Below are 25243 nucleotides of genomic sequence, written 5' to 3' on the forward strand. Positions count from 1 at the left end.
GAAAGTAAGGCTCCCTTGGGAGGGCGAGGTTGGGGTTCCGGGTTCAGGAGGAGCAAATGAGCACGAGCGCGTTCTGTGTCTTTCTGGGAGGCGCCGTCTCGCAGGAGCTCAGCCGGGGGCCAGGCTGTGGCTTCAGGGGCAGAGGGGGAAGCCGGGTACAGCCGCGACTCCTTGGTGGCACCCTGGGGCCCCGGCAGCCGCTGGAGCGGCTCACGAGTAAAGCGGCACCTTCCAAACGGCTCGCGGGCCACCTCCTCCGGGAAGCCCTCCGGGAGTGCTCGCACAGGTGCCTGTTTTGGGTCCGTCCCTGCGGCAGCCTGTCCCTCCCTGCAGGGCCGGTCACATGCCTGTCCCCCCGTTGAAGAACCGGGAAGCGGGGCGCACGGGGTTCGTTGTCACACCCCCGGCTCCCAGCAGCGTTCGCGGAACGTGTGGATCCTTCAGGGGTTTCCAGAACATTCCTGTGTTGGTTCTGCTCCGCAGCTGGAGGCAGCTGAGATCTCAGAAGGTTTTCTTCCTCCGTTCACACAGCCAGGGAACGATAATCTGCCTTAAGATGTGTGTTGAGTCGAGAGCCACCGGGTGCCGGGAGAGGGCAGATACTCGTCTGACAAACACATTGACCCTCTGCGGGGCTCACTGGGGGTTGCCCTTTGCACGGAGGCCCCTGCGTGACTTAGCAAGTGGGAGGATGGGGCAGACCGGAGCAGCCAAGGGTCAGGAGCCAGCCCCCCTCCCCATTTCTCCTGTCTGTGTGACTCACACCCTCTGTGCCCCCACAGGTCAACGTGACTTTGATTTGGCCGATGCCCTCGATGACCCCGGTGAGTGGCCGTATTTCTTGGGGGCGTTGGTTCTGGGGTCTGGGGGGCCTCCCTGCTGGCGGGTTCGCGGGCACCTCCACCGACAGGGCTGCCAGCTGTCCCCGTGGGGAAGGGGCACGTGATCGCAGAGATCCCAGCCCGGCCTTTCTGCCAGTCTGAGCCCGGCCGGACAGTGTGGCTGTTAGAAGCCTGGATATGTGGCTCCTTGAAGGGTCTGTCTCTGTCGCTAAACTTCCTCCCACCCCCACAGCCCTACACAGCTCCCAGGAAGACCGGTAGGTATGGATTGTATGCGCGTTTTCTTCCTTTTTCTTTTTTTTCCCTCCTAAATACAAATTGGAATTTGTGTCCGAAGCACGTAAAGTTTGGTGCCTTGAGAGCCTTCACTTTCTCTTAGGATGCGAACGATTCTTTGAGCTGTGGATAAATCCGTGATGCTCATTCAACTTGTTTTCTCTCTTTGTTCACAGAACCCACCAAGAAGCCAAGCTCGGGTGAGTGGCCATGAGGGTGGCCAGGAGTGAGCCCGCGCCTGGGAGTCCGGGGTGTTTATGGGGGGCTGCTGAGTGTGCAAAGGAGGTGCAGATAGCTCCAAGCAGTCATTGGGGAAATGCAAATCAAAGTCCCCGGGAGACATCACCGCGTCCCTACCAGGACAGCTAGAATCAAAATGTGCAACATAGCAAGCGTGGGTGAGGTGGGGAGAAATCAGAACCCACACCCTCCCGACCTCGTGCATGTGCTGGTAAGAATGGAAAACGGTGAGGCTGTGTGGAAAACACTGTGGCCTCAAACCAAATAGCTAAGAACAGAATTTCTACGGGACCCAGCAATACCACGCCTACATATAGACCAGCAAGAGTTGAAAACAGGGACTCCAGCAAATGTGGACATCCACATTCACAGCACGGTGATTCACAATAGCAAAAAGGTGGTAATGACTTAATGTCCATGGAGGGAGGGAAAGATAGATGGGTGGATGGATGGATGGTTGGATGGGTGGGTGGATAAGTGGATGGATGATGGATGGATGGGTATATGGGCAGATAACTGGATGGGTGAATGGATGGATGGATGGATGGATGGATGGGTAAGTCGGTGGGTGTATAAATGGGTAGGTTGTTGGACAGATGGATGGATACATGAATGTGTAGATGAAAGAAATGATGGACGGATGGATAGATGTATGGGTGGATGGATGCATGGGTGGATGGGTGCGTGGATGGGTGGTTGGATGGATGGGTGTGTGAGTGGGTGGGTGGATAAGTGGATGGATGATGGATGGACAGGTGTATGGGCAGATAAGTGGATGGGTGAATGGATAGGTGGATGGATGGATGGATGGATGGATGGATGGATGGATGGATTAATGGATGGATGGGTGGTTGGGTGGATGGATAGATGGGTGGATGATTGGATGGGTGCTTGGGCAGATGAGTGGATGGGTGAATGGATAGGTGGATGGTTGGATGAGTCGGTGGGTGGATGGATGGCAGGATGGTTGGATGGGTGGGTGGATAATGGATGGATAGGTGTATGGGCAGATAAGTGGATGGGTGAATAGGTAGGTGGATGGTTGGATGGGTGGATGGATGGATGGTTGAATGGGTGGGTGGGTGGATGGATACAGGGATGGATGGATGGATGGATGGATGGATAGATAGAATGGATGGGTGAATGGATGGATGGTTGCATGGATGCATGGATGGATGGGTGCATGGGCAGATGAGTGGATGGGTGAATAGATAGGTGGATGGTTGGATGGGTGAATGGATGGGTGGGTGGGTAGATGGATGGATGGATGCCTGGATGCATGGATGCCTGGGTGGTTGGATGGGTCAGTGGATGGATGGGTGGTTGGGTGGATGGATAGACGAATGGATGATTGGATGGGTGGATGGGCAGATGAGTGGATGGGTGAATGGATAGGTGTATGGGTGGTTGGGTGTGTGTGTGTGTGTGCACCCATGTGGGGTTTTTCTTGAAGTTCTAGTTTTGGGATTTTTACACCCAGAGGCTCAGGGACGTTCTGTGGTCCATGATCATCTGTGACACCGCGGGCAGTAGATGTTAGTGCAATATCGAGGCGTCTATCGTGGTGTTGACGCTCCTGTTGTACAACCTGCTGCCAACAGAAGGCTACTTTTCTCTGCTAAGAGGGCACTGTCATTTTCCCCGCAGATGTCTACCCCAGACCGAAGCCCCCGTATCACCCACAGCCCGACAACAGCGGAGGTAAGTCTTGTCCCTCTTCAGACTCTTCTCCACCCTGCTTGGATGAAGCCTGCCGTGTCTCCCCTGCGGGTCTTCCTCCAGCCGCCTTTGAGGTGGGGAACGGCTCTCCCTGCAGGAAACCGAGTCTCACCCGTAAGCAGGGGGAGCTGGCAGGGTGAACCCGCAGCACGCATTTTATTTCCTGTTGCTCTGACCACTGCATAGTAGGGTGTGCTTGGCGGATAGTGAACGTTATTGCGATGCATTTTTAAAAAATTTGTTTAATGTTTTTTTAATTTATTTTTGAGACAGAGAGAGACAGAGAATGAGCAGGGAAGGGGAAGAGAGAGGGGAAAACACAGAATCCAAAGCAGGCTCCAGGCTCTGTCTGAGCTGTCAGCACAGAACCTGACGTGGGGCTCGAACTCAAAGACTGTGAGATCATGAGCTGAGCTGAAGTCTGATGCTTAACCGACTGAGCCACCCAGGCGCCCCGCGATGCATTTTTAATTAGGCTGAGGACATTTCCTTTTTCACTTGTTTGCACAGTTCCAAATTCTGTCCCCCCCCAAAAGTCAATATGCATTGTGCTTTGTACTGTACATCATTTATCCTCAGTGTGTGCTTGGGTTCAAAGGCTTGGCAGACACTGTTCCCGTAGATTTCTTTAAAAAAATTAAGTAAAAGGAAATATTGACTGTGGATGGATGGGTGGGTGGGTGGATGGATGGATGGATGGATGGACAGGTGGGTGGGTGGGTGGGTGGATGGATAGATGGATGGATAGATAGATGGATGGGCGGATGAGTGGATGGGTGGATGGATGGGTGGACTGACGGGTGGGTGGGTGGATGGATGGACAGGTGGGTGGTTAGATGGACAGGTGGATGAGTGGGTGGGTGGATGGATGTGTGGTTGGATGGGTGGGTGGGCAGATGAGTGGTTGGGTGGATGGGTGGGTGGGTGGATGGATGGATGGATGGATGGGTAGATGGATGGACAGGTGAATGGGTGGGTGGGAGGATGGATGGATGGATGGGTGTTGGGTGGATGGATGGACGGGTGGGTGGATGGATGGACAGGTGAATGGGTGGGTGGGTGGATGGATGGATGGATGGATGGATATATGGATGGATAGATGGATAGGTGGATGGATGGGTGGGTGGGCAGATGAGTGGATGGGTGGATGGGTGGATGGGTAGATGGATGGACAGGTGAATGGGTGGGTGGATGGATAGATAGATAGATAGATAGATATGAATGGATGGATGGATTGACAGACAGGATTCATGTATCAATGGATGGATGGATAGATAGATAGATAGATAGATAGATAGATAGACAACTGGCTAAGTGGATGGATAGGTGGATGGGCAGATGAGTGGATGGGTGGATGGGTGGGTGGATGGATGGATGGGTGGATGGGTGGGTGAGTGGATGGATACATGGATGGATGGATAGATGGATAACTGGATAAGTGGATGGATAGGTGGGTGGGTGGGCAGATGAGTGGATGGGTAGGTAGGTGGATGGATGGATGGATGGATGGATGGATGGATGGATGGACAGACGGACAGGTGGGTGGATTGATGGACAAGTGGATTAGTTGGTGGGTGCATGGATAGATGCATGGATGGATGGATGGGTGGATGGATGGATAGATAGATAGATAGATAGATGGATGGACGGGTGGGTGGACTGATGGACAAGTGGATTAGTTGGTGGGTGCATGGATAGATGCATGGATGGATGGATGGGTGGATGGATGGATCGATGGATAGATAGATACATAGATACATAGATGGATGGGTGGGCAGATGAGTGGATGGGTGGATGGGTGGGTGGGTGGATGGATAGATAGATAGATAGATAGATAGATAGATAGATAGATGGATGGGTGGGCAGATGAGTGGATGCTTGGGTGGGTGGGTGGATGGGTAGACAGGTGGATGGATGAAGAGGTGGGTGAATGGATGGATCGATGGGCAGATGAGAGAATGGATGGATGGATGGATGGATAGACGGATAGGTGGATGGACAGATGGATGGATGGATGGATGGATGGATGGATGGACGAGTGGATGGTTGGATGGGTGGGTGGATGGATGGATGGATGGGTGGATGGATGGATGGATGAATGGGTGGATGAGTGGTTAGAGTGTGTGTGTGTCTGTGTATGTGTGTGTGAGTGCGCACCCAGGTGGGGTTTTTCTTGAAGTTCTAGTTTTGGGATTTTTACACCCAGAGGCTCAGGGACGTTCTGTGGTCCATGATCATCTGTGACACCGCGGGCAGTAGATGTTAGTGCAATATCGAGGCGTCTATCGTGGTGTTGACGCTCCTGTTGTACAACCTGCTGCCAACAGAAGGCTACTTTTCTCTGCTAAGAGGGCACTGTCATTTTCCCCGCAGATGTCTACCCCAGACCGAAGCCCCCATATCACCCACAGCCCGACAACAGCGGAGGTAAGTCTTGTCCCCCTTCAGACTCCTCTCCACCCTGCTTGGATGAAGCCTGCCGTGTCTCCCCTGCGGGTCTTCCTCCAGCCGCCTTTGAGGTAGGGAACGGCTCTCCCTGCAGGAAACCGAGTCTCACCCGTAAGCAGGGGGAGCTGGCAGGGTGAACCCGCAGCACGCATTTTATTTCCCATTCCTCCGACCGCTGCATAGTAGGGTGTGCTTGGTGGATAGTGAACGTTATTGCGATGCATTTTTAAAAAATTTGTTTAATGTTTTTTTAATTTATTTTTGAGACAGAGAGAGACAGAGAATGAGCAGGGAAGGGGCAGAGAGAGGAGGAAACACAGAATCCAAAGCAGGCTCCAGGCTCTGAGCTGTCAGCACAGAGCCTGATGTGGGGCTTGAACTCACATACTGTGAGATCATGAGCTGAGCTGAAGTTGGACGCTTAACTGACTGAGCCACCCAGGCGCCCCGCGATGCATTTTTAATTAGGCTGAGGACATTTCCTTTTTCGCTTGTTTGCACGGTTCCAAATTCTGTCCCGCCAAAAAGTCCACATGCATTGTGCTGTGTACTGTACATCATTTATCCTCAGTGTGTGCTTGGGTTCAAAGGCTTGGAAGACACTGTTCCCGTAGATTTCTTTAAAGAAATTAAGTAAAAGGAAATATTGACTATGGATGGATAGGTGGGTAGATGGATAGAGGGAAGGATGGATGGATGGATGGATGGATAGATAGATGGATAGGTGGATAGGTGGATAGGTGGGTGGACAGATGGGTGGATGGGTCGGTGGATGGATGGATGGATAGATAGAGAGAGAGAGAGATGGATAGCTGGATGCATGGGTGGGTGGGCGGTGGGCAGGTGGGCGGATGGACAGGTGGATGGGTAGGTGGGTGGATGGATAGATGGATGGATGGAGAGACGGATGGTTGGATGGATGGATGGATGGATGGATGGATGGATAGGTGGATGGATGGATAGATAGATACATACATACATATGATGGATGGATGGTTGGATGGATGGATGGATGGACAGACGGGTGGGTGGATAGATGGATGGATGGGTCGGTGGATGGATAGATGGATGGATGGGTCGGTGGATGGATAGATGGATAGATAGATAGATAGACAGATAGATAGATAGATGGATAGGTGGATGGATGGGTGGGTGAATGAGCGGTTAGAGTGTGTTTGTGTCTGTGTGTGTGTGTGCGCGCATGCACCCTTGTGGGGTTTTTCTTTAAGTTCTAGTTTTGAGATTTTTACATCCAGAGATTCAGGGACGTTCCATGGTCCATGGTCATCTGTGACACCACGGGCAGCAGATGTGAGCGCAGTAGAGCCTCTATCGTGATCTACAACCTGCTGCCAACAGAAGGCTACTTTTCTCTGCTAAGAGGGCACTGTCATTTTCCCCGCAGGCATCTACCCCAGACCGAAGCCCCCGTATCACCCACAGCCCGACAACAGCGGAGGTAAGTCTTGTCCCTCTTCAGACTCCTCTCCACCCTGCTTGGATGAAGCCTGCCGTGTCTCCCCTGCGGGTCTTCCTCCAGCCGCCTTTGAGGTAGGGAACGGCTCTCCCTGCAGGAAACCGAGTCTCACCCGTAAGCAGGGGGAGCTGGCAGGGTGAACCCGCAGCACGCATTTTATTTCCCGTTCCTCCGACCGCTGCAAAGTAGGGTCTGCTTGGCGGATAGTGAACGTTATTGAAATGCATTTTTAATGAGGCTGAGGACGTTTCCTTTTTCGCTTGCTTCCACGGTTCCCAATTCTGTCCCGTAAAAAAGCCCACGTGGGGTGTGCTGTGTACTGTACATCATTTATCCTCAGTGTGTGCTTGGGTTCAAAGGCTTGGCAGACAATGTTCCCATAGATTTCTTTAAAAAAAAAAAAGTTAAAACAAAACAAAAACAAAAAAAAAGTTAACTGAAAGGAAACATTGAAGGACAAAGTCAGTAAAGTCCTTAGCAATTCAAAAGCGCTGAAAAGGTAAAACCAGACCGGGTTAGGGCCGCGTGAAGCAGGGCTAAGTCAAAGGCTTCCAGAAGCGGTCCCGGAATCCCGTTCTGGCACTGAGATGCGTGAAAATTCATCTCCTCGAGGAGGGGCTGCCCAGCGTCAGGACCAGGGTCCAAGGAAGCCGATACCTAATTGAAAATCAACAGTAGCACCCACGGCCGCGGTTAACGGTGCTTTTGTCACCATGCACCCTCACCTTTTAAAACTTTCTGTCCGGCATTAACACCTCCAAGTGCCTGAGCCTTTCCTCCTCCTGGAAGTCACTTTTTTTAAATTTTTAAAAATGTTTTTATTTAGTTTTGAGAGATAGAGACAGAGCGTGAGCGGGGGAAGGGCAGAGAGAGAGGGAGACACAGAATCCGAAGCAGGTTCCGGGCTCCGAGCGGTCAGCATGGAGCCCGACACGGGGCTTGAACCGACGGTGAGATCATGACCTGAGCCGAAGTTGGACGCTGAACCGACTGAGCCACCCAGTCGCCCCGGAAATTACTTTTAAAGCCTTGTTCTACGAGGAATCCACGGGAGTCCCTCACAGGAAGTGTTTCTTGCTCCCGGTGTTGGGGAAATGGGGGGTTAAATGTGTATGATGAATCAGCAGGACGGGGTGACTCAGTCCCTGGGGAAGTGAGGGGCGAGGCCCAGCGTGGGAGGGGACCCTCTGTGACTCAGGGGCGCCAGCTGCCGATGCCATCTGGGAGCAGTTTTCCCGTTTTGCTTAAACTCAACGCACACACGAAACCAAGAGGGCAGGGGAGGTTGGTGAGAAGGTGATTAGGGCAACCGGCCCCCCGAAGTCCCCTGCTTGGCCCCTGGCTCGCCCCGGGGCTCCTGGATGTGTCCCTTGAGAAGGAAGACGCACTGTTGACAGCGGCCCTGAAAAGTCCCTTGGGTGTGGGGCGTTCCGGAACGTTCTGTTCCAGAAGGCAGATGGTCACAGAGGAGCCACGTTGAGAAAGGGCCACCTGCTGTGACGTGTGGCTGCTGGGCGATTTATCGGGGGCCCCGATGCAGCGAGAATGAGCTCTGGATCTTTTAGGACGAATACGGGCCCCCCTGAGCCCGGTGGTGGGGTCTCTGGCACACGGACGTAGGAGAACCTCAGATTCTCCCCTGCACACACCTGCTCCGTGAGGACGCTCCTTCTGGGCATCCCCCTGAGCTCCTGGTGTTTACACACGCCCCTTCCAGAACCTCCGGGTTCGCTCTCTGATTCTCTCATCTGACCCCAGCAGCAGGGTCCCCACACTGGCTTCCAAGCAACCAGGAGGGGGCCACGGATGGACGTGCCCCACCCCGTCCCCCCATTTGTGCGTTGAATCCCTAACCTTCAGGACCCCCCGATGGGACTCTAGTTACATATGGGGTCTTTGGGGAGGTAAATGGGTCAAGATGAGGTTCTTAGGGTGGGTCCTGGGAGCATAACACCGGTGTCCTTCAAAGAAGAGATCAGGACACGGACACGCACGGAGAGATGGCCACGTGAGGACACGGGGAGAACACGGCGTCTACGTGCCAAGGAGGGAGGCCTCAGGAGGAACCAGCCTCAGCCCTGCCTGGATCTCAGCCCCCTAGCCTCAGCCCTGCTTGGATCTCAGACCCCCCAGCCTCAGCCCTGCCTGGATCTCAGACCCCCAGCCTCAGCTCTGCCTGGATCTCAGACCCCAGCCTCAGCCCTGCAAGGGTCTCAGACCCCCAGCCTCAGCCCTGCCTGGATCTCAGACTCCCAACCTCAGCCCTGCCTGGATCTCGGCCCCCAGCCTCAGCCCTGCCTGGATCTCAGACCCCCAGCCTCAGCTCTGCTTGGATCTCAGACCCCAGCCTCAGCCCTGCCTGGATCTCAGACCCCCAGCCTCAGCCCTGCCTGGATCTCAGACTCCCAGCCTCAGCCCTGCCTGGATCTCAACCTCCCAGCCTCAGCCCTGCCTGGACCTCAGACTCCCAGCCTCTGCCCTGCCTGGATTTCAGACCCCCAGCCTCGGCCCAGCCTGGATCTCAGACCCCCAGCCTCGGCCCCTCCTGGATTTCAAACCCCAAGCTTTAGCACATCCTGGATCTCAACCTCCTCGCCTCGCACCTGCCTGGATCTCAGACTCCCAGCCTCAGCCCTGCCTTGATCTCAGCCCCCAGCCTCGGCCCTGCCTGGATCTCAACCTCCCAGCCTCGGCCCTGCCTGGATCTCAGACCCCCACCCTCGACCCTGCCTGGATCTCAGGTTCTAGGCCTCGGCCTTACCTGGACCTCAGACTCCCAGCCTCGGACCTGGGTCTTACCTAGACCTCAGACTCCCAGCCTCTGCCCTGCCTGGATTTCAGACCCCAAGCTTCGGCACCTCCTGGATCTCAACCTCCCAGCCTCGGCCCTGCCTGGATCTCAGACTCCCAGCCTCAGCCCTGCCTTGATCTCAGCCCCCAGCCTCGGCCCTGCCTGGATCGCAGATCCCCCAGTCTTGGCCCTGCCTGGATCTCAGCCCCCTAGCCTCAGCCGTGCCTGGATCTCAGACCCCCCAGCCTCAGCACTGCCTGGACCTCAGCCTCCTAGTTTCAGCCCTGCCTGGGCCTCAGACTCCTGGCCTCGGCCCTGCCTGGACCTCAGACCCCCAGCCTCAGCCCTTCCTGGACCTTACCCTCTCAGCTTGCAGGACCAGGAGGGGATACATGTGTCTTGCTTCAGCCGGCCTCGTTTGTGGTATTTGTTGTGGCCACGGTATGAAATCGATACGGAAGCTTTGCCTTACTTCAGGGAAATTGCTTCCAACCCTAAACAAGGCCGTTTCTACAGTTTTGCATCTCGAAGTTCCCCTTTCGAAAAACCTTGTGCTTAGGCGATCGGTTTCCCTGGGAGGCTGGGGGTGAAGTTCCGAACCACGCGGAGGTCTCAGGGTCGGATGCCCCCCCGGGGCAGACCTGCATGAGGTGGGGGAAATACACCGAATGTGCCCCACCCTGGGAGGGCGCCCCGTTTGCAAGGCGGCTCCCAGAAGCGTTTTGTGCAGGCTCGTTCCCCAGATACTCGGGGTGGGGGGTCCCCCAGGAGGCGATGCGGGTAGTCGAGCTGGGGACAGGTCACCCCGAGGAGGGCACGCGTCCCTGCTACGGCCACTGGCTCTCCGGAGAGACCACTGAGGTCTCGGTGGCAGGCTCAGCGTGTGGGGGGGCTGTGCTTCCTCAGTTGTGCGGCTGGCCGATGGCCGAAAGGCGTCATTACTTTCCTGAAATGGCGGCGTTGTGTTCCGACAGGCATCTACCCCCGGCCGAGGCCACCCCCGCGCCCCCAGCCCGGAGGTTCCGACAGCGGTGGAGGTAAGCGCACGGAGACGCGTTTCAGAAGCCCTCGGGGTGCACGGGGTGTGGCCTTTACTCACGCCTGGAATTGTCCCCTTGGGGGTGCGATGCCAATGCTTCCGAAAGATCCAGACGGTCTTTTACGAGGCCCACCCCTGAATCCCTCACCTGCGCCCCCCGTGCTGCCCCCTAAATCTCGGGTCGCGGGGTGCAGTGTCCTCCAAGATGTTAGTAAGGGCTCATGATGGAAGCTGTTCTCTGCTCACACGTATTTCGGGAGATGCCCCTTTAAGCAAAATCAGTGAGATGTCATGAGCCCTCCAGGGCGGGAAAGCCCTTTCCTGGGGTCCCCAGTGCTCGGGGCAGCGTCGCTGAGGGAGAAGTTCTTCCAGAAAGAAATCAGAGAAGCCTCTACAGGCCTTTTCCATGTCATAGTTTTATCAAATTGAGCACTTACTATGTGCTTGCACCACGGAAGTCTGACGTGTTTAATTGAGCACTTACTATGTGCCTGCAGGGAGGAAATGCCGAGTGTTTAATTAAGCACTTACTATGTGCTTGCATGGAGGACTTTGAACGCAGTTAATTGAGCACTCTGGATGGGCCAAGCCTGGTGCTGGGCATGGGGGTTCGGTGGTCATCGACGGAATGTGGCCCCCTGCAGCGTGCTAGGGGGCAGAAACAAATGGATGGATAAGTGTGGGAGGCGTGGGGTCCGACGAAGCGGCTGAGGCAGGAAGCGTAGCCTGTGTTGAGTGCAGAGGGCATGTGCAAAGGTCCTGGGGTTGGGTGTCTTCCTCTCCGTTTTGCATCTCCCTTGATCAGACGGGGTCTGTCCCACCAGCTGCCCTTCCCGGGCTTCTGGGCCCCCCTGCCCCCCGCGCTCTCCCCGCAGGAATGATGGCATCCCACCCACAGTTTGGTTCTGGCGCCCTGGCGTCCTGGAAAGGGTCCGCCCCGCTGTCCCTAAGCTGCCCGCGTCGGGTCACACGGGCTGGGTTTACAGGGGGCTGTCTGCGCGGGGTTTGAGGAGTGCTCTGTGCTGCACCCTGCAGGTTACTTTGGGAACAGGGACCAGGATGACGGCCGCTACCCGCCCAGGCCCAGGCCACCCGCAGGTACGCCCATGGCTTCTCTCACTTGACTGGGGGGAGGCCGCGGGTCCCGCCTGGGTGCAAGGTGCGCCTCGCGAACATGGGGTGCGGGGCGGCCCCTCCGATGCCGCAGTGCAGTGGGCCTCACACCCCTGACGCTCTGGAGGCGCAGGTTGCGGGCGAGACTGGAAACGGGGCAGATTCCCCTGGAAGGTGGTGGTGGCGTGTGTACGCACGTGTGCGCGAGCGTGTGCCCGAATGGACCTGTGTGTGCGCATACCTTTACGGCCTCTGCTCGGGCGTGTGCATACGGGCCTTTATGCATACACTTCCATATGTCCACATATCCACGTACCGCTTTGTGTGCAGGGCTTTATGTACGCACATCTCTCCAAATCTGCATGTATGCACACGTCCCTTTATGTAAATACACACGTCTGGATACATAAGTCTCTGTATCTTTCTTTACATATATATCCCTTTATGTATATTTACACATACACCTCTGGATACATAAGTCCCTATATCTTTCTTTACATATCTATCCCTTTATGTATATTTACATACACACCTGTGTATACATAAGTCTCTGTATCTTTCTTTACATATCTATCCCTTTATGTATATTTACATATACACCTCTGGATACATAAGTCCCTGTATCTTTCTTTACATATCTATCCCTTTATGTATATTTACATACACACCTGTGTATACATAAGTCCCTGTATCTTTCTTTACATATCTATCCCTTTATGTATATTTACATATACACCTCTGGATACATAAATTTCTGTAACTTTGTTTACGTATATATCCCTTTATGTATATTTACATATACACCTCTGGATACATAAATTTCTGTAACTTTGTTTACGTATATACCCCTTCATGTATATTTACATATACACCTCTGAATACATAAGTCCTTGTATCTGTCTTTACATATATATCCCTTTATGTATATTTACATATACACTTCTGGATACATAAGTCCCTGTATCTTTCTTTACGTATCTATCCCTTTATGTATATTTACATGTACATCTTTATATACATAAGATGTATGTACATATGTACATACATAAGATGTATGTACATATTTTGATATATTTATACTTATGTATATATCGTGTTACATATGTTTACATAAACACGTTTATATATGAATATATCTTTATATATCTCTATGTATATGTACCTTTATATACATATGCACATATTTGTATGTCTTTATATTTATCATATATCCGTTTTTATATATTTATATATACACATTTATATGTGTATGTACATATTTATGCATCTCTGCATATACACCTTTTATAAATACATACGTGTTTATATACAGTGTGTATACATACCTTTATATATGTGTTTCCATATATCTTTATGTATATATGTTTGTATGTGCATGATTATAGATAGACTTTATATCACTAGTTTTGTACATATCTTTATACATGTGTATAGATGCATTTTTATATATGTATATACATACCTTTATATATGGACATATACACAGCTTTATATATCTGTGTATGTATTTTGAGTGTATATATACTGTTATATATGGGTATATTTTTATATATAGTTATTTGTATATCTCTATGTATACTTATATACCTTTATACATACATATGTATACTTTCATGGGTGTGTATCATTATATATGTAGTTTTAGATAAATGTATCTTTATTTGTGTATATGTATATTTATCTGTAGGTATATTTTTATATATAGTTACTTGCATATCTGTATGTATACTTATATACCTTTATACATACATATGTATATTTTTATATGTGTGTCATTATATAAGTAGTTTCAGATAAATAATATCTATATCTGTGTATGTGTATATCTACTTTTACATATGTAGATATGTATATTTGTGTGTATATCTATGTGTGTGTATTTGTCCACACACACACCCTCACACACATACACATACACACGTGCATAGAAAGCTTTCACGCAGTGTTTTCTGTGTGACTAGAAAGTGACCCCCTTCATAGGCATTTTCATACGTGAATAAAAGCACACGCCCTCTGCGAGACAGACGGGTGCTGTGTCCGCCAGGGGGTAACGTATGAGGGTCTCGTGCACAGCTGTGAGGTTTCTGCTGTGTCGAGTCCTGCGAGTGTCCAGAAGAGGTACGTGAGGACTTCTCCCCGATACCGTGCGGAGGGGCCTCACACACGCATCTTTTCTGCCATGTTGGAACGCCAGCAACAAATAACTTTGACTCGTTATTGCAGTAATGATCACACGATAATAATGCGTAGCCTTTGGTACAGAGCATTGATGGTGGGGACCGCCTTCCCAGCCTTCCTTCTCAGAACGGTGACCCTGTGTCTGGGTCTCTGGTCCTGCTCAGATGTCTCTGCAGGACAGGGATGGATGCACCTGCATTTATCTGGTGCCATCAGGATACATACGTGCTCTCTGAAGGCACAGACCTTTTTCTTTTTTGTTAATTTTTCAAATGTTTATTTTTGAGAGAGAGACAGAGTGTGAGCAGGGTAGAGACAGAGAGACAGGGAGACACAGAATGTGAAGCAGGTGCCAGGCTCCGAGCTGTCAGCCCAGAGCCCGACGTGGGGCTCGAACCCACGAACCGGGAGATCATGACCTGAGCCGAAGTCCGATATTTAACCGCCTGAGCCCCGTCAGGCACCCCGCACAGAGCTTTCTGTGGGGGTGCCTGCCTGGGCATGAATTTTCCTACAGAAAGCTGTGACTTTGGAGGCACCCTTGGATGTGCCCTCATGGCCCCTGATCTTGGCTGCCGTATGGGGCTCCCTTTGGGGTGACTCCTGGGCATGGCTTGGTGCCGTCACCAGCGACCCAAGCAGACGCCTGCTGCAACCCTGTGCGTCCCAGCAGAGCGCAGCTGAAATCTGCCTTCTGTCCCACAGCTGGCGGTGGTGGCTACTATCCCAACAATGACGGCCACGGAAACGCCTATGGTACGTCCAACACTTGGGCCCCCCGGAGGGCGAGGGCGGCGGGGGGGTGTCGTATTTCCAGGGCTCCTGTTTGCATCCCCACAACAATTTCTTCCTGCGGTCTTGGCTGTTGGCTCTGTGCTGGTGTGCGGGGTTTGGAGCCCTGTCTGCACTGACCCTCTGGCTGGCCTGCCTCCTGCCCTCCAGGGACCCAGGTGTGCACGCAGGTAGTGAGAAACAGAGCAACTGACACTAGGGGAACAGCAGCCAGTGAATCGGTGTGTGGGGGGATCTTTGTTACACGGCTCAGCGGCTGACCGTTGCAAACAGAAAACACTCTGGGCGGGCAGATCCTGGCAGGAAGGGAAGGAAGTGTCCACAGCAGGAAGTAATGGGGGTCTTGTCTACACTGAGTGTATCTCAAAGTAAGCGGGCGATCTTGAAGCTCTCAGCCGTTGTCTGCTTCTGTAAGGGAAGACTGACGACAAAATGTCATGCTGGGAAAAGAAAAGGCTACGGATTGTTTTTTCCTTTTTTTTATTGGAGACACAATGCACGTAAACATTGTATTCATTCTATGTATATAAAGTAACAGTTCCCTATTGGTGACATGTTGCAAAATTATTGGGACTGTAAGTCCGCTGGTCCCGCATCGCATCGGGATGCATAGTTACAAATTTTATTTATTTTTTTTATTCTGAAATGAGAACCTTTAAGATTTACTTCCTTAGCAACTTAAATAATTTAATGCTTACTTATTTTTGAGAGAGAGCATGAGTGGGAGAGAGGCAGCAAGGGACAGAGACAGGGGAGCGGAAGCAGGGTCCGCGGTGACACCAGAGAGCTGGACGCGGGGCTCGAACCCACGAACCGTGAGATCACGACCTGAGCCCAAGTCGGAGGCTGAACCGACTGAGCCACCCAGGCGCCCCCTTCCCTTAGCAATTTTGAGGTGTGATACATTCGCATTCTGATGTGATACAGGGTCGTTAATCAGGGTCCCCGTTCTGCCCATGACGTCCCAGGGCTTATAAATGCAGACTTGTCCCTCTGATTTGGTCGACCCGTCAGTCAATTTACGGGTCAAAGGCAAAGCGTGAATTTACTTTTCTCTTTGCCATGGGTTACGGGCTTTCAGCATCAGAACTGAATGGAGTCACGGTCTGATGGGTTACGACTGATATGGGTGCATTTGCAAGGCGTCGGGGTCCTGTTGGAGATGTGGTCCGTGAATCTCCGCAGCCTTGGGATGAGGAAATAATAGTTTACAGCCCGTTTTACAAAGTAAAGGTGACAGGGACAGACATCCGTCACCCCGTAGATGGCCCTGTTCCCATAACGCAATGGGAAATTGTCGGCCAAGAGCAGATGCCATTTTTAAGAAATTGTTTTTAATGTTTGTTTATTTTTGAGACAAAGAGACAGAGCATGAGCGGGGGCAGGGGCAGAAAGAGAGGGAGGCACAGAATCCGAAGCAGGTTCCAGGCTCCGAGCTGTCAGCACAGAGCCCGACGTGGGGCTTGAACTCACGAGCTGTGAGATCATGACCTGAGCCGAAGTCAGACGCTCAACCGACTGAGCCACCCAGGTGCCCTGAAAAGAAATTTTTTTCTTTAAAACTTGGCAATCATCATCACATGGGGCCCCTGATCCTCTGGGGTGAGGGGTTCCGAGCCCCGTGAGCCGAAGGCGGTGCAGTGTGGCCTCAGCTTCCAGTCCCCTGCGGTCAGAGGCCACGCCGTGGGGACAGTGCACCTTTCGGTTACACGGGGAGGGCGGCCTCGACATCTCCCCAGCCTCACGCGGCATCTTGGGTCGGGTGTGCTGCTGTTCTCGGTGCCGCCCCGGAAACTTCCGGGGTTCCGGTTCACGTGCTCTTTCTGTCCCGCAGGAGGAGGGCGTTCTAGACCCAACTCTTACGGAAATAATTATGGTAAAGGGATTGTTTCGTTTGCGCCGTGCGAGGACGGGCTGTCCTCGGGGAGAACTAACACCGACTGCACGCTGGCGGGGGGCGGGTCGCATTGTGTCCCGTGTGGACACCAGGTCACCAGCTGGGTCTAACTCGTGTGCTTTTCTCATCAGCGAAGTTGTTTCCCTTTCTTGGAAGGAAGTGAGCCCTGCTTACAGTTCGTAGTGTGTGTGTACGTGCATGTGCGTCTGCGTTAGTGTGCGGTGCGCGTGTGCAAGTGTTTCTTGCACATGTGTGGCCGTGTGCGTGTGTGTGGAGGTGTGTGTGCACGTGCTTGGTGTTCGTGTGGGCTTGTGCATGTGTGGTGTGTGTGTGTACGTGTGGGTGGGCATGTGCCCATGTGTGGAGGTGTGAGTGCACACGTGTGTAGATGGGCGTGTACATGTGTGGAGGCGTGTGTATGTGTGGTGTGTGTGTACATGTGTGGAGGTGTGAGTGCACACGTGTGTAGATGGGCGTGTACATGTGTGGAGGCGTGTGTGGGTGTACGTGTGCACTTGTGTGGTGCGCGTGTACGTGTGTGGAGGTGTGAGTGCACATGTGTGTAGATGGGCGTGTACATGTGTGGAGGCGTGTGTGTGGACATGTGGGTGTGGGTGTGCACGTATGTGGAGGTCTGCGTGTGCCCGTGTGTGGCGTGTGTGCACGTGTATAGGCATGTGTGTGGGTGTGTACATGCGTGTAGGTGTGCACGTGTGTGCATGTACATGTGTAGAGGTGTGCGTTGCACGTGTGTGTGCACAAGTGTGGAGGGGTGCGTGCACATGTGTGTAGATGGGCGCATACATGTGTGGGGGCATGCACGTGTGTGCGTGTACATGTGTGGAGGTGTGCGTGTGTGCATGTGGGTGTGCGTGTGCCCGTGTGGAGGTGTGTGCACGTGTGTAGGCATGTGTGTGGGTGTGTCCATGTGTGTAGTCGTGCACATGTGTGTGTACATGTGTGGAGGTGTGCGTGTGCACGTGTGTGTGGGCGTGTACACGTGCGGAGGCATGAATGTGTGTGCGTGTACATGTGTGGAGGTGTTCATGTGCACGTGTGTAGGCATGTGTGTGGGCATGTACATGTGCCGAGGCGTGCATGCGTGTGTGTGTGTACGTGTGGAGGTGTGCGTGTGCACGTGTGTAGGCATGTGTGTGGGTGTGTACATGTGTGTAGGAGTGCACGTGTGTGTCCATGTGTGGAGGTGGGCGTGTGCACGTGTGTGGAGGTGTGTGCACATGTGTAGGTGTGTGGGCATGTACATATGCGGAGGCGTGCACGTGTGTGTACATGTGTGGAGGTGTGCATGTGCACGTGTGTGGATGTGTGTGCACGTGTGTAGGCATGTGTGGGGATGTGTACATGTGTGTAGGCGTGCACGTGTGTGTCCATGTGTGGTGGTGGGCGTGTGCACGTGTGTAGGCCTGTGTGTGGGCGTGTGCAGGCGTGCACGTGTCCATGTGTGGACGTGGGTGTGTGCACGTGTGTAGGTCTGTGTGTGGGCGTGTACACGTGCAGAGGCACGCACGTGTGTGTGCTTATGCGTGCATACATCGGTTCGTGTGTGCACATGCATGAATGTGAGTGTGAGCTCACATCTGTTGCACGTACATGTGTGCATGGGCATGTACCCCGACCCCTGACACGGAACCTGCACCCCCGTGTGTCTCCACCGCGGCCTGCCCCCCGTCACCATGTCGTGTGGCGTGCACACCTGCTCCCTCTGCGGCTGTCCCCGCCTCCCTGGGAGCGGGAGGCTCCCCGCGATGGGGGCCTGTCGTGCGCTGCGCTTGGACCCGCGAGCCCAGCGCCCGGGGCTGGACGCGCCTTGGAACACACTCATGACCGTGTGCCCTTCCCCTTCCCCTTCCAGGCGGAGACGGATACTCCACGTACGGCAACCAGCAAGGTAACGGGTCGGGGCCACGCCCCGCGTCTTTAATAAAAACACGCTCTCACGGGGTGCGCGAGGCCCGCGTGGTCCCCGCCTCTGGTCTTTGACGGAGCACCTGCCGTCTTCACGTTTGGAAGGAAGGTCCTGAACAGCCGTGTGTGCCTTCGGGGGGCGGTCAGCGCCCCGGGGGCTCACGGAAGGAGAAAGGAGGGCGCGCGCCAGGCGGCCAGATGCCTGGTGGCCGCGAGGGCACGGTGGGGATCGTGGGCCTGTGTCGGTGCCACTGAGGGCTGTCCTTTGCTGAACGCACAGCTCGGGAGGCCGAGAAGGAGAACAGGAAGGAGGGCACGGGCGCCGTGCCCTCGTGAAGCCCCCAGAGCGCACGGCCGGCCGCAGGGCCGGGTGCGGTCCAGGGGACCGACGAACATCCGGCCCAGACACACGGCTGCACGGAATGTATGGGGTCCCGCGGCAAGAGGGGGGGGGGACGATGGCAGGCTGGGGTGGGGTCCGGGCACGCGAGGCTTCCCTCCGGTGACGATATCCAAGCCAAGGTGCCATGGGGGCCAAGGATCCCTGCCTACGACCCGCCAGGGGCTCGACCCCGCCTGACACAAGACGCAGGGGGTGGGTGTCCACACAGGCAGCGACTTCTCTTTCCAAGTGTTGACTTTTGTCACACGAGGTCCTGCACGGGAGAAACCAAAGCTGTGCGGTAACGTTCCCTTGAAGGCGTCAGCCTGTGGGGTGTGAATGAGTCCAGACCTGTGGCTGTCGGGACACGTTTTGGTTGAAGAAAAAAAAAAATATTTTCTTTGGCCTGCATAAACATTCGACTTGGAAAACGGTACAAACCCGTCAAATTCAACAGGCAGACGAAAAACCAATCAAATGCCTCTCACAGGCACCGTTCTATCTTGAACGTCCTGCACGGGGAGGACGTGCTGACTGATGTCCACGCGGGGTAGGCGCAGAACCCTTTCCTCTGGCTCCTCGTTCGGATTCTATGTATTTTTTTGTCCGGAGTTGAGGGCGGGGAGGGCGGGACGTGACAATGTGGAGGCATTTAATACCAACGGCTTTCTCGCGGGGTGTTTTCTCAGAACCTCTCGGTGTCTCCACCCGGCAGGTAACACGATAGCGAAAATCGTGTCCCCCATCGTGTCCGTGTTGGTGGTCATGCTGGTGGGTGCTGCCACGGGGTGGTTCCAGCGAAACAGGAGGAGAAATTGTTTCAGGACAAGAGGCAAGTGTCTCGAGCTGGAAAGCTCCTTCCGGAGCCTGTCACTCAGCAGGGCTGTTTCTGGTGACGGCCAGCCTAGCACCCTGGCACGAGGACACGGTTTTCACTTGGGATGTTTGCGAGGGACACATGGGGACTTGGGAGAAGCCAGCACACGTGGTTTTCTGGTCCCACTTTGGGTACAGGCTCCTGGGTTTGGAGAATCACGCGCCCGGCTGGTGGCGGTCCTTGGGGAGCAGAGGTGGTCAGTGAAGGGCCCTGAGGACATCTCTGCGGGGAGGGCCCTGGGACAGACACGGGGGCCTCTGTTGTGGAAACAGCAGCTCCGAGTTTAAGCGACAGTGTCTTGAGTTTGGGTCCCGAGAGCCCCCTGCGTCTGACAGGGTCTGGGATTTGCAGGGAGTGTCTGCCCTCCCCTCCTTCCTGTCCCTAAGGTCGCTGTGAAAACCAGCCTTCCAGAAGGGATGTCAAAACCCCAAAGCCTGCCCGGGGCCTCCCCCTGCTGGCGGATGCGGGCTATTGACCAAACGCAGGCTGGGACCAGCCGGCCTGCGTCTCCGCTGTCCCCGGGTCCCCCCGGAAAGTCCGGCGGGGTGGGGGCGGGGAGAGGGGGACCGAGTCCGTGAACAACGTGTGGGCGTTGGAGAAGCAGGACTGTAAAGCCGAACTGGGTTTTATTTTATTTTATTTTTCATTTTAATGTTTATTTATTTTTGAGAGAGAGAAAGACAGACAGAGACAGAGTGTAAGTGGCCGAGGGGCAGAGAGAGAGGGAGACACAGAATTCCAAGCAGGCTCCAGGCTCCGGGCCATCAGCACAGAGCCCGACGCGGGGCTGGAACCCACGAACCGTGAGATCGTGACCTGAGCCCAAGTCAGACGCTTAGCCTTCTGTTCACACTAGGGACCTCAGACAGGCAAGGGTGCACACGATGTGGTGAACTGGCCCCTTCTAGGTAGGATGCGGTGCAGTGCACAACCTCGTGAACTGTATGTGTGCCGCAGCCCCACAGTCGGCCTAGCACAGCTTTTGGGGACACGGTTATCAGGTCGGGCTGCCACTTACGGGGTGACAGACCTCCTTTACAGTGGGTTGTTTGAGCGCGATTCACATTTATTTTGTAAACTAGAAGGAATGAAAGCACCCGCATCAGAGACTTTGAAGGTTAAGGAAACCACATCCCTAAAAAAATATTAGCTGTGACCAAAAAGATAGAGTGGCTGGTTCGTTGAGGGTGTTCAAAGCCCTCAAGAGCGCAAAGCATAAAAAGCGTGGTAATGCTTGAAAATCAAGCCACAGAGGAGTTTTCTTGTCCCTGGCGGTGACACTGTGTTCCCCGTCTTCCCTCACAGAACCAGAGCACGTGTGACGGCTTCAGGATCCCGCGGTTGCTTTGAGAGAAGCTCAGTGTAGACGAGGTCCCCGTGTATTGCTCCCGTGACAGCTCCTTCCATTGCGGACGTCATCGCCACCCTAAAGCGTCTCTGTCTGGAGGGGACCGGCTGCCTGACAAAGAATTTCTAATCCGCCGGGCGGGGGAGGGGGGTGTTTATAAAGATAAGTTAGCCAAGCCTTGGGTCCTAAGAAGACGGTCTGACCTGCACGTTCGATGACTCCTTTGACCAGATTGTGAGGCTGTGGTGGGTTCCCCAGAACTACCTCACGGTGCAGGATGCGCACATTGTCCCAAAGTACAACGGGGGTGCAAAGGCATAAGGGGTCTCGGGCTGTGGGGTGCTGTCTCCTTCTGGGGGTTTTGGGGGACCCTCCGAGGGTTTCCAGCGGGCTCTGGGGAGAAACCTGATCCATGGGAAGTCTTCCTCAAGGAGCCAGCACCACCCTCTTCCAGCTGCAACAGCAGGATTCCCGCTGCTCCGTGCTGGCCGTGACCATGTAACCCTTATTAGCACACAGTAAGGCTGGCATTTCCAGTTGCTGGTGCATACACTCCCTGATGTGCAAGACATCGTGGGCAATCTGTGCAGACTTTTTCTCTTTTTTTCCTGCGAAATCTTAGGATTTTGGTATTTTGGGAAGGGAGAAAATTGGGGCCGGCAGTCATGATTGGTGCCTGTTGAGTCTTCCCGTATTATTTTTCATGTGATAGTCTGTAGGCAACTGTGTTGAAGGCAATGGCATCCTTTTCCTTGGTTTCTACTTTTTTTCCGCCCCTTTTTACTGGAGTAGAAAATTCTAAGTCCTAAGGCATCTAAAAAGCATACTAGGTATTTGCTTCTATTTTAGCGACATTTTAGGGGAAGCTGGGAAAAAGGAAGGATTTGGGCTCATTGATAGAGTTTCATCCAACTAACGTAAATGCTTATAGGACTTTCGGAGTTTGCCCTAAATATCAGCACTGAACATGAAGACAGTTACTGCAATCCAGAACTCATCAGGAGGGCCCAGGAAAGTCCTAAATTGTTGTATGCACCATGCTCATGGTTATGAACTGGGAGGTAGGTCTCCAGGGAGGACTTGAACGCAGAAAGACCTAGAAATACCTCCCCAAATAGAAAAGGGAATTTACAGCTAACGCTCTTGACGTGATGTGATTCATATGTGATTGGAGCACTTTCAAGATGGCCGTGGTTACCATCTGGTTGCTATCGAGATGGGAATGTCCTCCGACGTTTCTCCAGTGTCCCCATCAAGTGACAAAGCCTCGTGGCCCCAACACTCTTTCTGTAGTCTTTTCTGTGGGTTTCGGTAGGAGTTTATTTTGAGTCTTGATAAAAAGTATGCGTGTGTGTGGACAGACAGACACATTCACACCGTCACAGACACTCCTGGACGGAATGGAAGCATTCATAACGACATACGTCCATTGGTTTCCTGTACCTGCCATAAGTACATTTTTATCGTGTAAAAGAAATGTAAAAAAAAAAATAAAGTAAAAAGACGTCTTCTTTGTTTCCCACCGACGTTGATGAAACAGCACTGGAAAATAAAAATCATAAGGCATCGAGTAAATCCCGTCCTGGGCCTGGTGGTGTGTCCATTGGGTGTGTGTTCTGTCTGAGATGGTCTCCGCTCCATCCCGGGGGACCTGGCAGGTATCTGAGGACTGGGTGGCCTTCCTTCACCCCTCCCCCCAGAAACACATTTTCAGGTTGGCACCATTTGGAATAAGACGGATTATGGGGCGCCTGGGTGGCTTAGTCGTTAAGCATCCAACTTCCGCTCTGGACGTGATCTCGCGGTCCGTGGGTTGGAGCCCCGCGTTGGGCTCTGTGCTGACAGCTCGGAGCCTGGAGCCTGCTTCACATTCTGTGTCTCCCCTCTCTCCACCCCTCCCCTGCTCACGCTCTGTGTCTCTCTGTCTCTTAATAATCAACGTTAAAAAAATAAAAATAGATAAAAAAATAAAAAATATATAAATTAATTTAAAAAATAAAAAATAAAAATAAATTTAAAAAATTAAAAAAAAAAAAAAAAGGAGAAGAGGGGAACCGGAAGTTGGTGAGTCTGCAACAGCCCCTCCCGTACAATGTTCACAGGGAGCGCTGCCCTGCGCTGCCTGGATCTCAGACTTCTTGCCTCCAGAGCTGAGAGAGAGAATCAACGTGTGTTGTTGTTTCAGCTGCTGGGTGTGTGGGGCTCTGTTGTGGCGGCCCTGAGAAACTCACGCACAGGTCACGACATGTTGCATCCATATGTGTGACCTCCTGTGCACCTTGCAGGCAGCCTGCACGACCTCTCTGGGCTGCAGGAACTGCACCTGAAGGGTGGGTGTAATAACGGGGCTGTGCCTCGCCCGGATGCTGGGGGTGTAGGAGCTGAGATGTCACAAGCAGTCCCAGCCGTGCCCGGTAGGTAGTGAGGTCTGCAGGTGCAGATGAGTGAAAAAAAAATACAAATAACCTTTTTTCCTTATTATAAATAGAATTAGGTTCAATGAAATATATAGGATATTTCTTAGAGTCAGATTAGAAGATGAGACCGTGAAATCAAATCTGCGGACACTAATGAAACACACAGAGTGTTCGAGAATAGAGGCTGTCCCCACCAAACCTGCCTTGTGCCTCTTCTGAATCAACCGCGCCCTAGCCAGACTCCAGGCTTCCCAGGCGAACTACAATTCCCAGAACCCTTTGCACGCTATGATAGTCATGTGACAGCTCTGGCCAATGGCGTGCCACCTCTATTTCTAAGGCTGCAGGAGAGTTCTATCTGCGTGCAGATGATCCCCTCTGCAGTGAAGAGATCTGGGGTGTATTTGGGGGCGGGGCTGCTGTGCCAGGACCGGGGTGTCTTCACGGAGGGACCCTTCTCCTGTGGTCCTGACCCTCAGACCCTACTAATAAAAGGGTACAAGCTTCCAGTTGTGGACCCCGCGCGTCTTCGGTGTCCTCGCCACAAAACAGACGCGGCAACGTGGGAGTGTGTCCCGTGCCACCGTGCACACCTGACACGGACACCGTGTGGTAGCACAGTTGTACAACACACCCGGGCGAGCTCTGATCTCTCTCCACAAGCGTGTTCGCTTGGAGTCTGCAGGCGTCCACCGCTGGACACGCACAGATGATGTTTTCAGGGACTGTGGAAGATTCCCCTCTTCTTTCCATGGTAAATTCACTATAAATGTAATCATGGTGATAATTCAATACAAGTTTGTAATGACATATAGGCATTATATAATATATATACACAACATATTTGTGCATATAAATTTATATATCATTATATATATAACATATTATTTATAAAATATATATTTATATATGTATAAATATATATGAATATACTTAAGTATATAAGTGCTATAAAATATAAATATGAAATATATTATTTTTAAAAAATATTTTTATATTCATGTATATAAATATATATGAATATACTTATGTATATAAATACTATAAAATATAATATAAAACACATACTATATAAGATAAATATATATACAATGTATACTCTATAAGATATATAAAAATAGGTATCTATAAATATGTATATATATTTGATGGACCGATAGGATGGATAGATAGATAGATGATGGATAGATAGATAGGTGATACATAGGTAGATAGATAGGGTTGATGGATAGATAGATAGATAGATAGATATGATGGATGGATGGATAGACAGATAAATGGATATGATGCATATATCTATAGATAAGATGGGTGGATGGATAGATAGATAGACAGACAGATAGATAGATAGATAGATACGATGGATGGATAGATGGGTAGATAGGTAAATAGATAGATACATATGATGGATGGTTGGATAGATAGATAGGTGGATGGATGGATAGATAGGTGGATGGACGGATAGATAGATAGATAGATGA

General features: G+C 52.4%; 1 protein-coding gene across 8 annotated transcripts in view; it reads left to right on the forward strand.

The window, feature by feature from the left end:
• Nucleotides 1-22920, forward strand: part of XG (Xg glycoprotein (Xg blood group)) — a 34452-nt gene extending 11532 nt beyond the window's left edge. For 3 of the 8 annotated variants that reach the window (XM_047075842.1, XM_047075846.1, XM_047075848.1), the window contains exons 2-13: nt 783-824; nt 1295-1318; nt 3006-3059; nt 5451-5504; nt 6931-6984; nt 10768-10830; nt 11868-11930; nt 14829-14879; nt 16750-16791; nt 18686-18721; nt 19836-19952; nt 21303-22920. In XM_047075842.1, coding sequence (XP_046931798.1) covers nt 783-824; nt 1295-1318; nt 3006-3059; nt 5451-5504; nt 6931-6984; nt 10768-10830; nt 11868-11930; nt 14829-14879; nt 16750-16791; nt 18686-18721; nt 19836-19952; nt 21303-21319 — 617 coding nt within the window. In that variant the 3' untranslated portion in view covers nt 21320-22920. Of the gene's footprint in view, nt 1-782; nt 825-1294; nt 1319-3005; nt 3063-5450; nt 5505-6930; nt 6985-10767; nt 10831-11867; nt 11931-14828; nt 14880-16749; nt 16792-18685; nt 18722-19835; nt 19953-21302 lie in introns of all 8 variants that reach the window. The other 5 variants (XM_047075843.1, XM_047075845.1, XM_047075844.1 and 2 more) reach the window with 5 other exon arrangements.
• The last annotated feature ends 2323 nt before the right edge of the window (nt 22921-25243 follow it).

The sequence above is a fragment of the Lynx rufus genome, unplaced genomic scaffold (assembly GCF_022079265.1).
Source record: "Lynx rufus isolate CCGP_SWC_20201006 ecotype Redwood Valley unplaced genomic scaffold, mLynRuf1.p SCAF_14, whole genome shotgun sequence".
Lineage (NCBI taxonomy): Eukaryota > Metazoa > Chordata > Mammalia > Carnivora > Felidae > Lynx > Lynx rufus.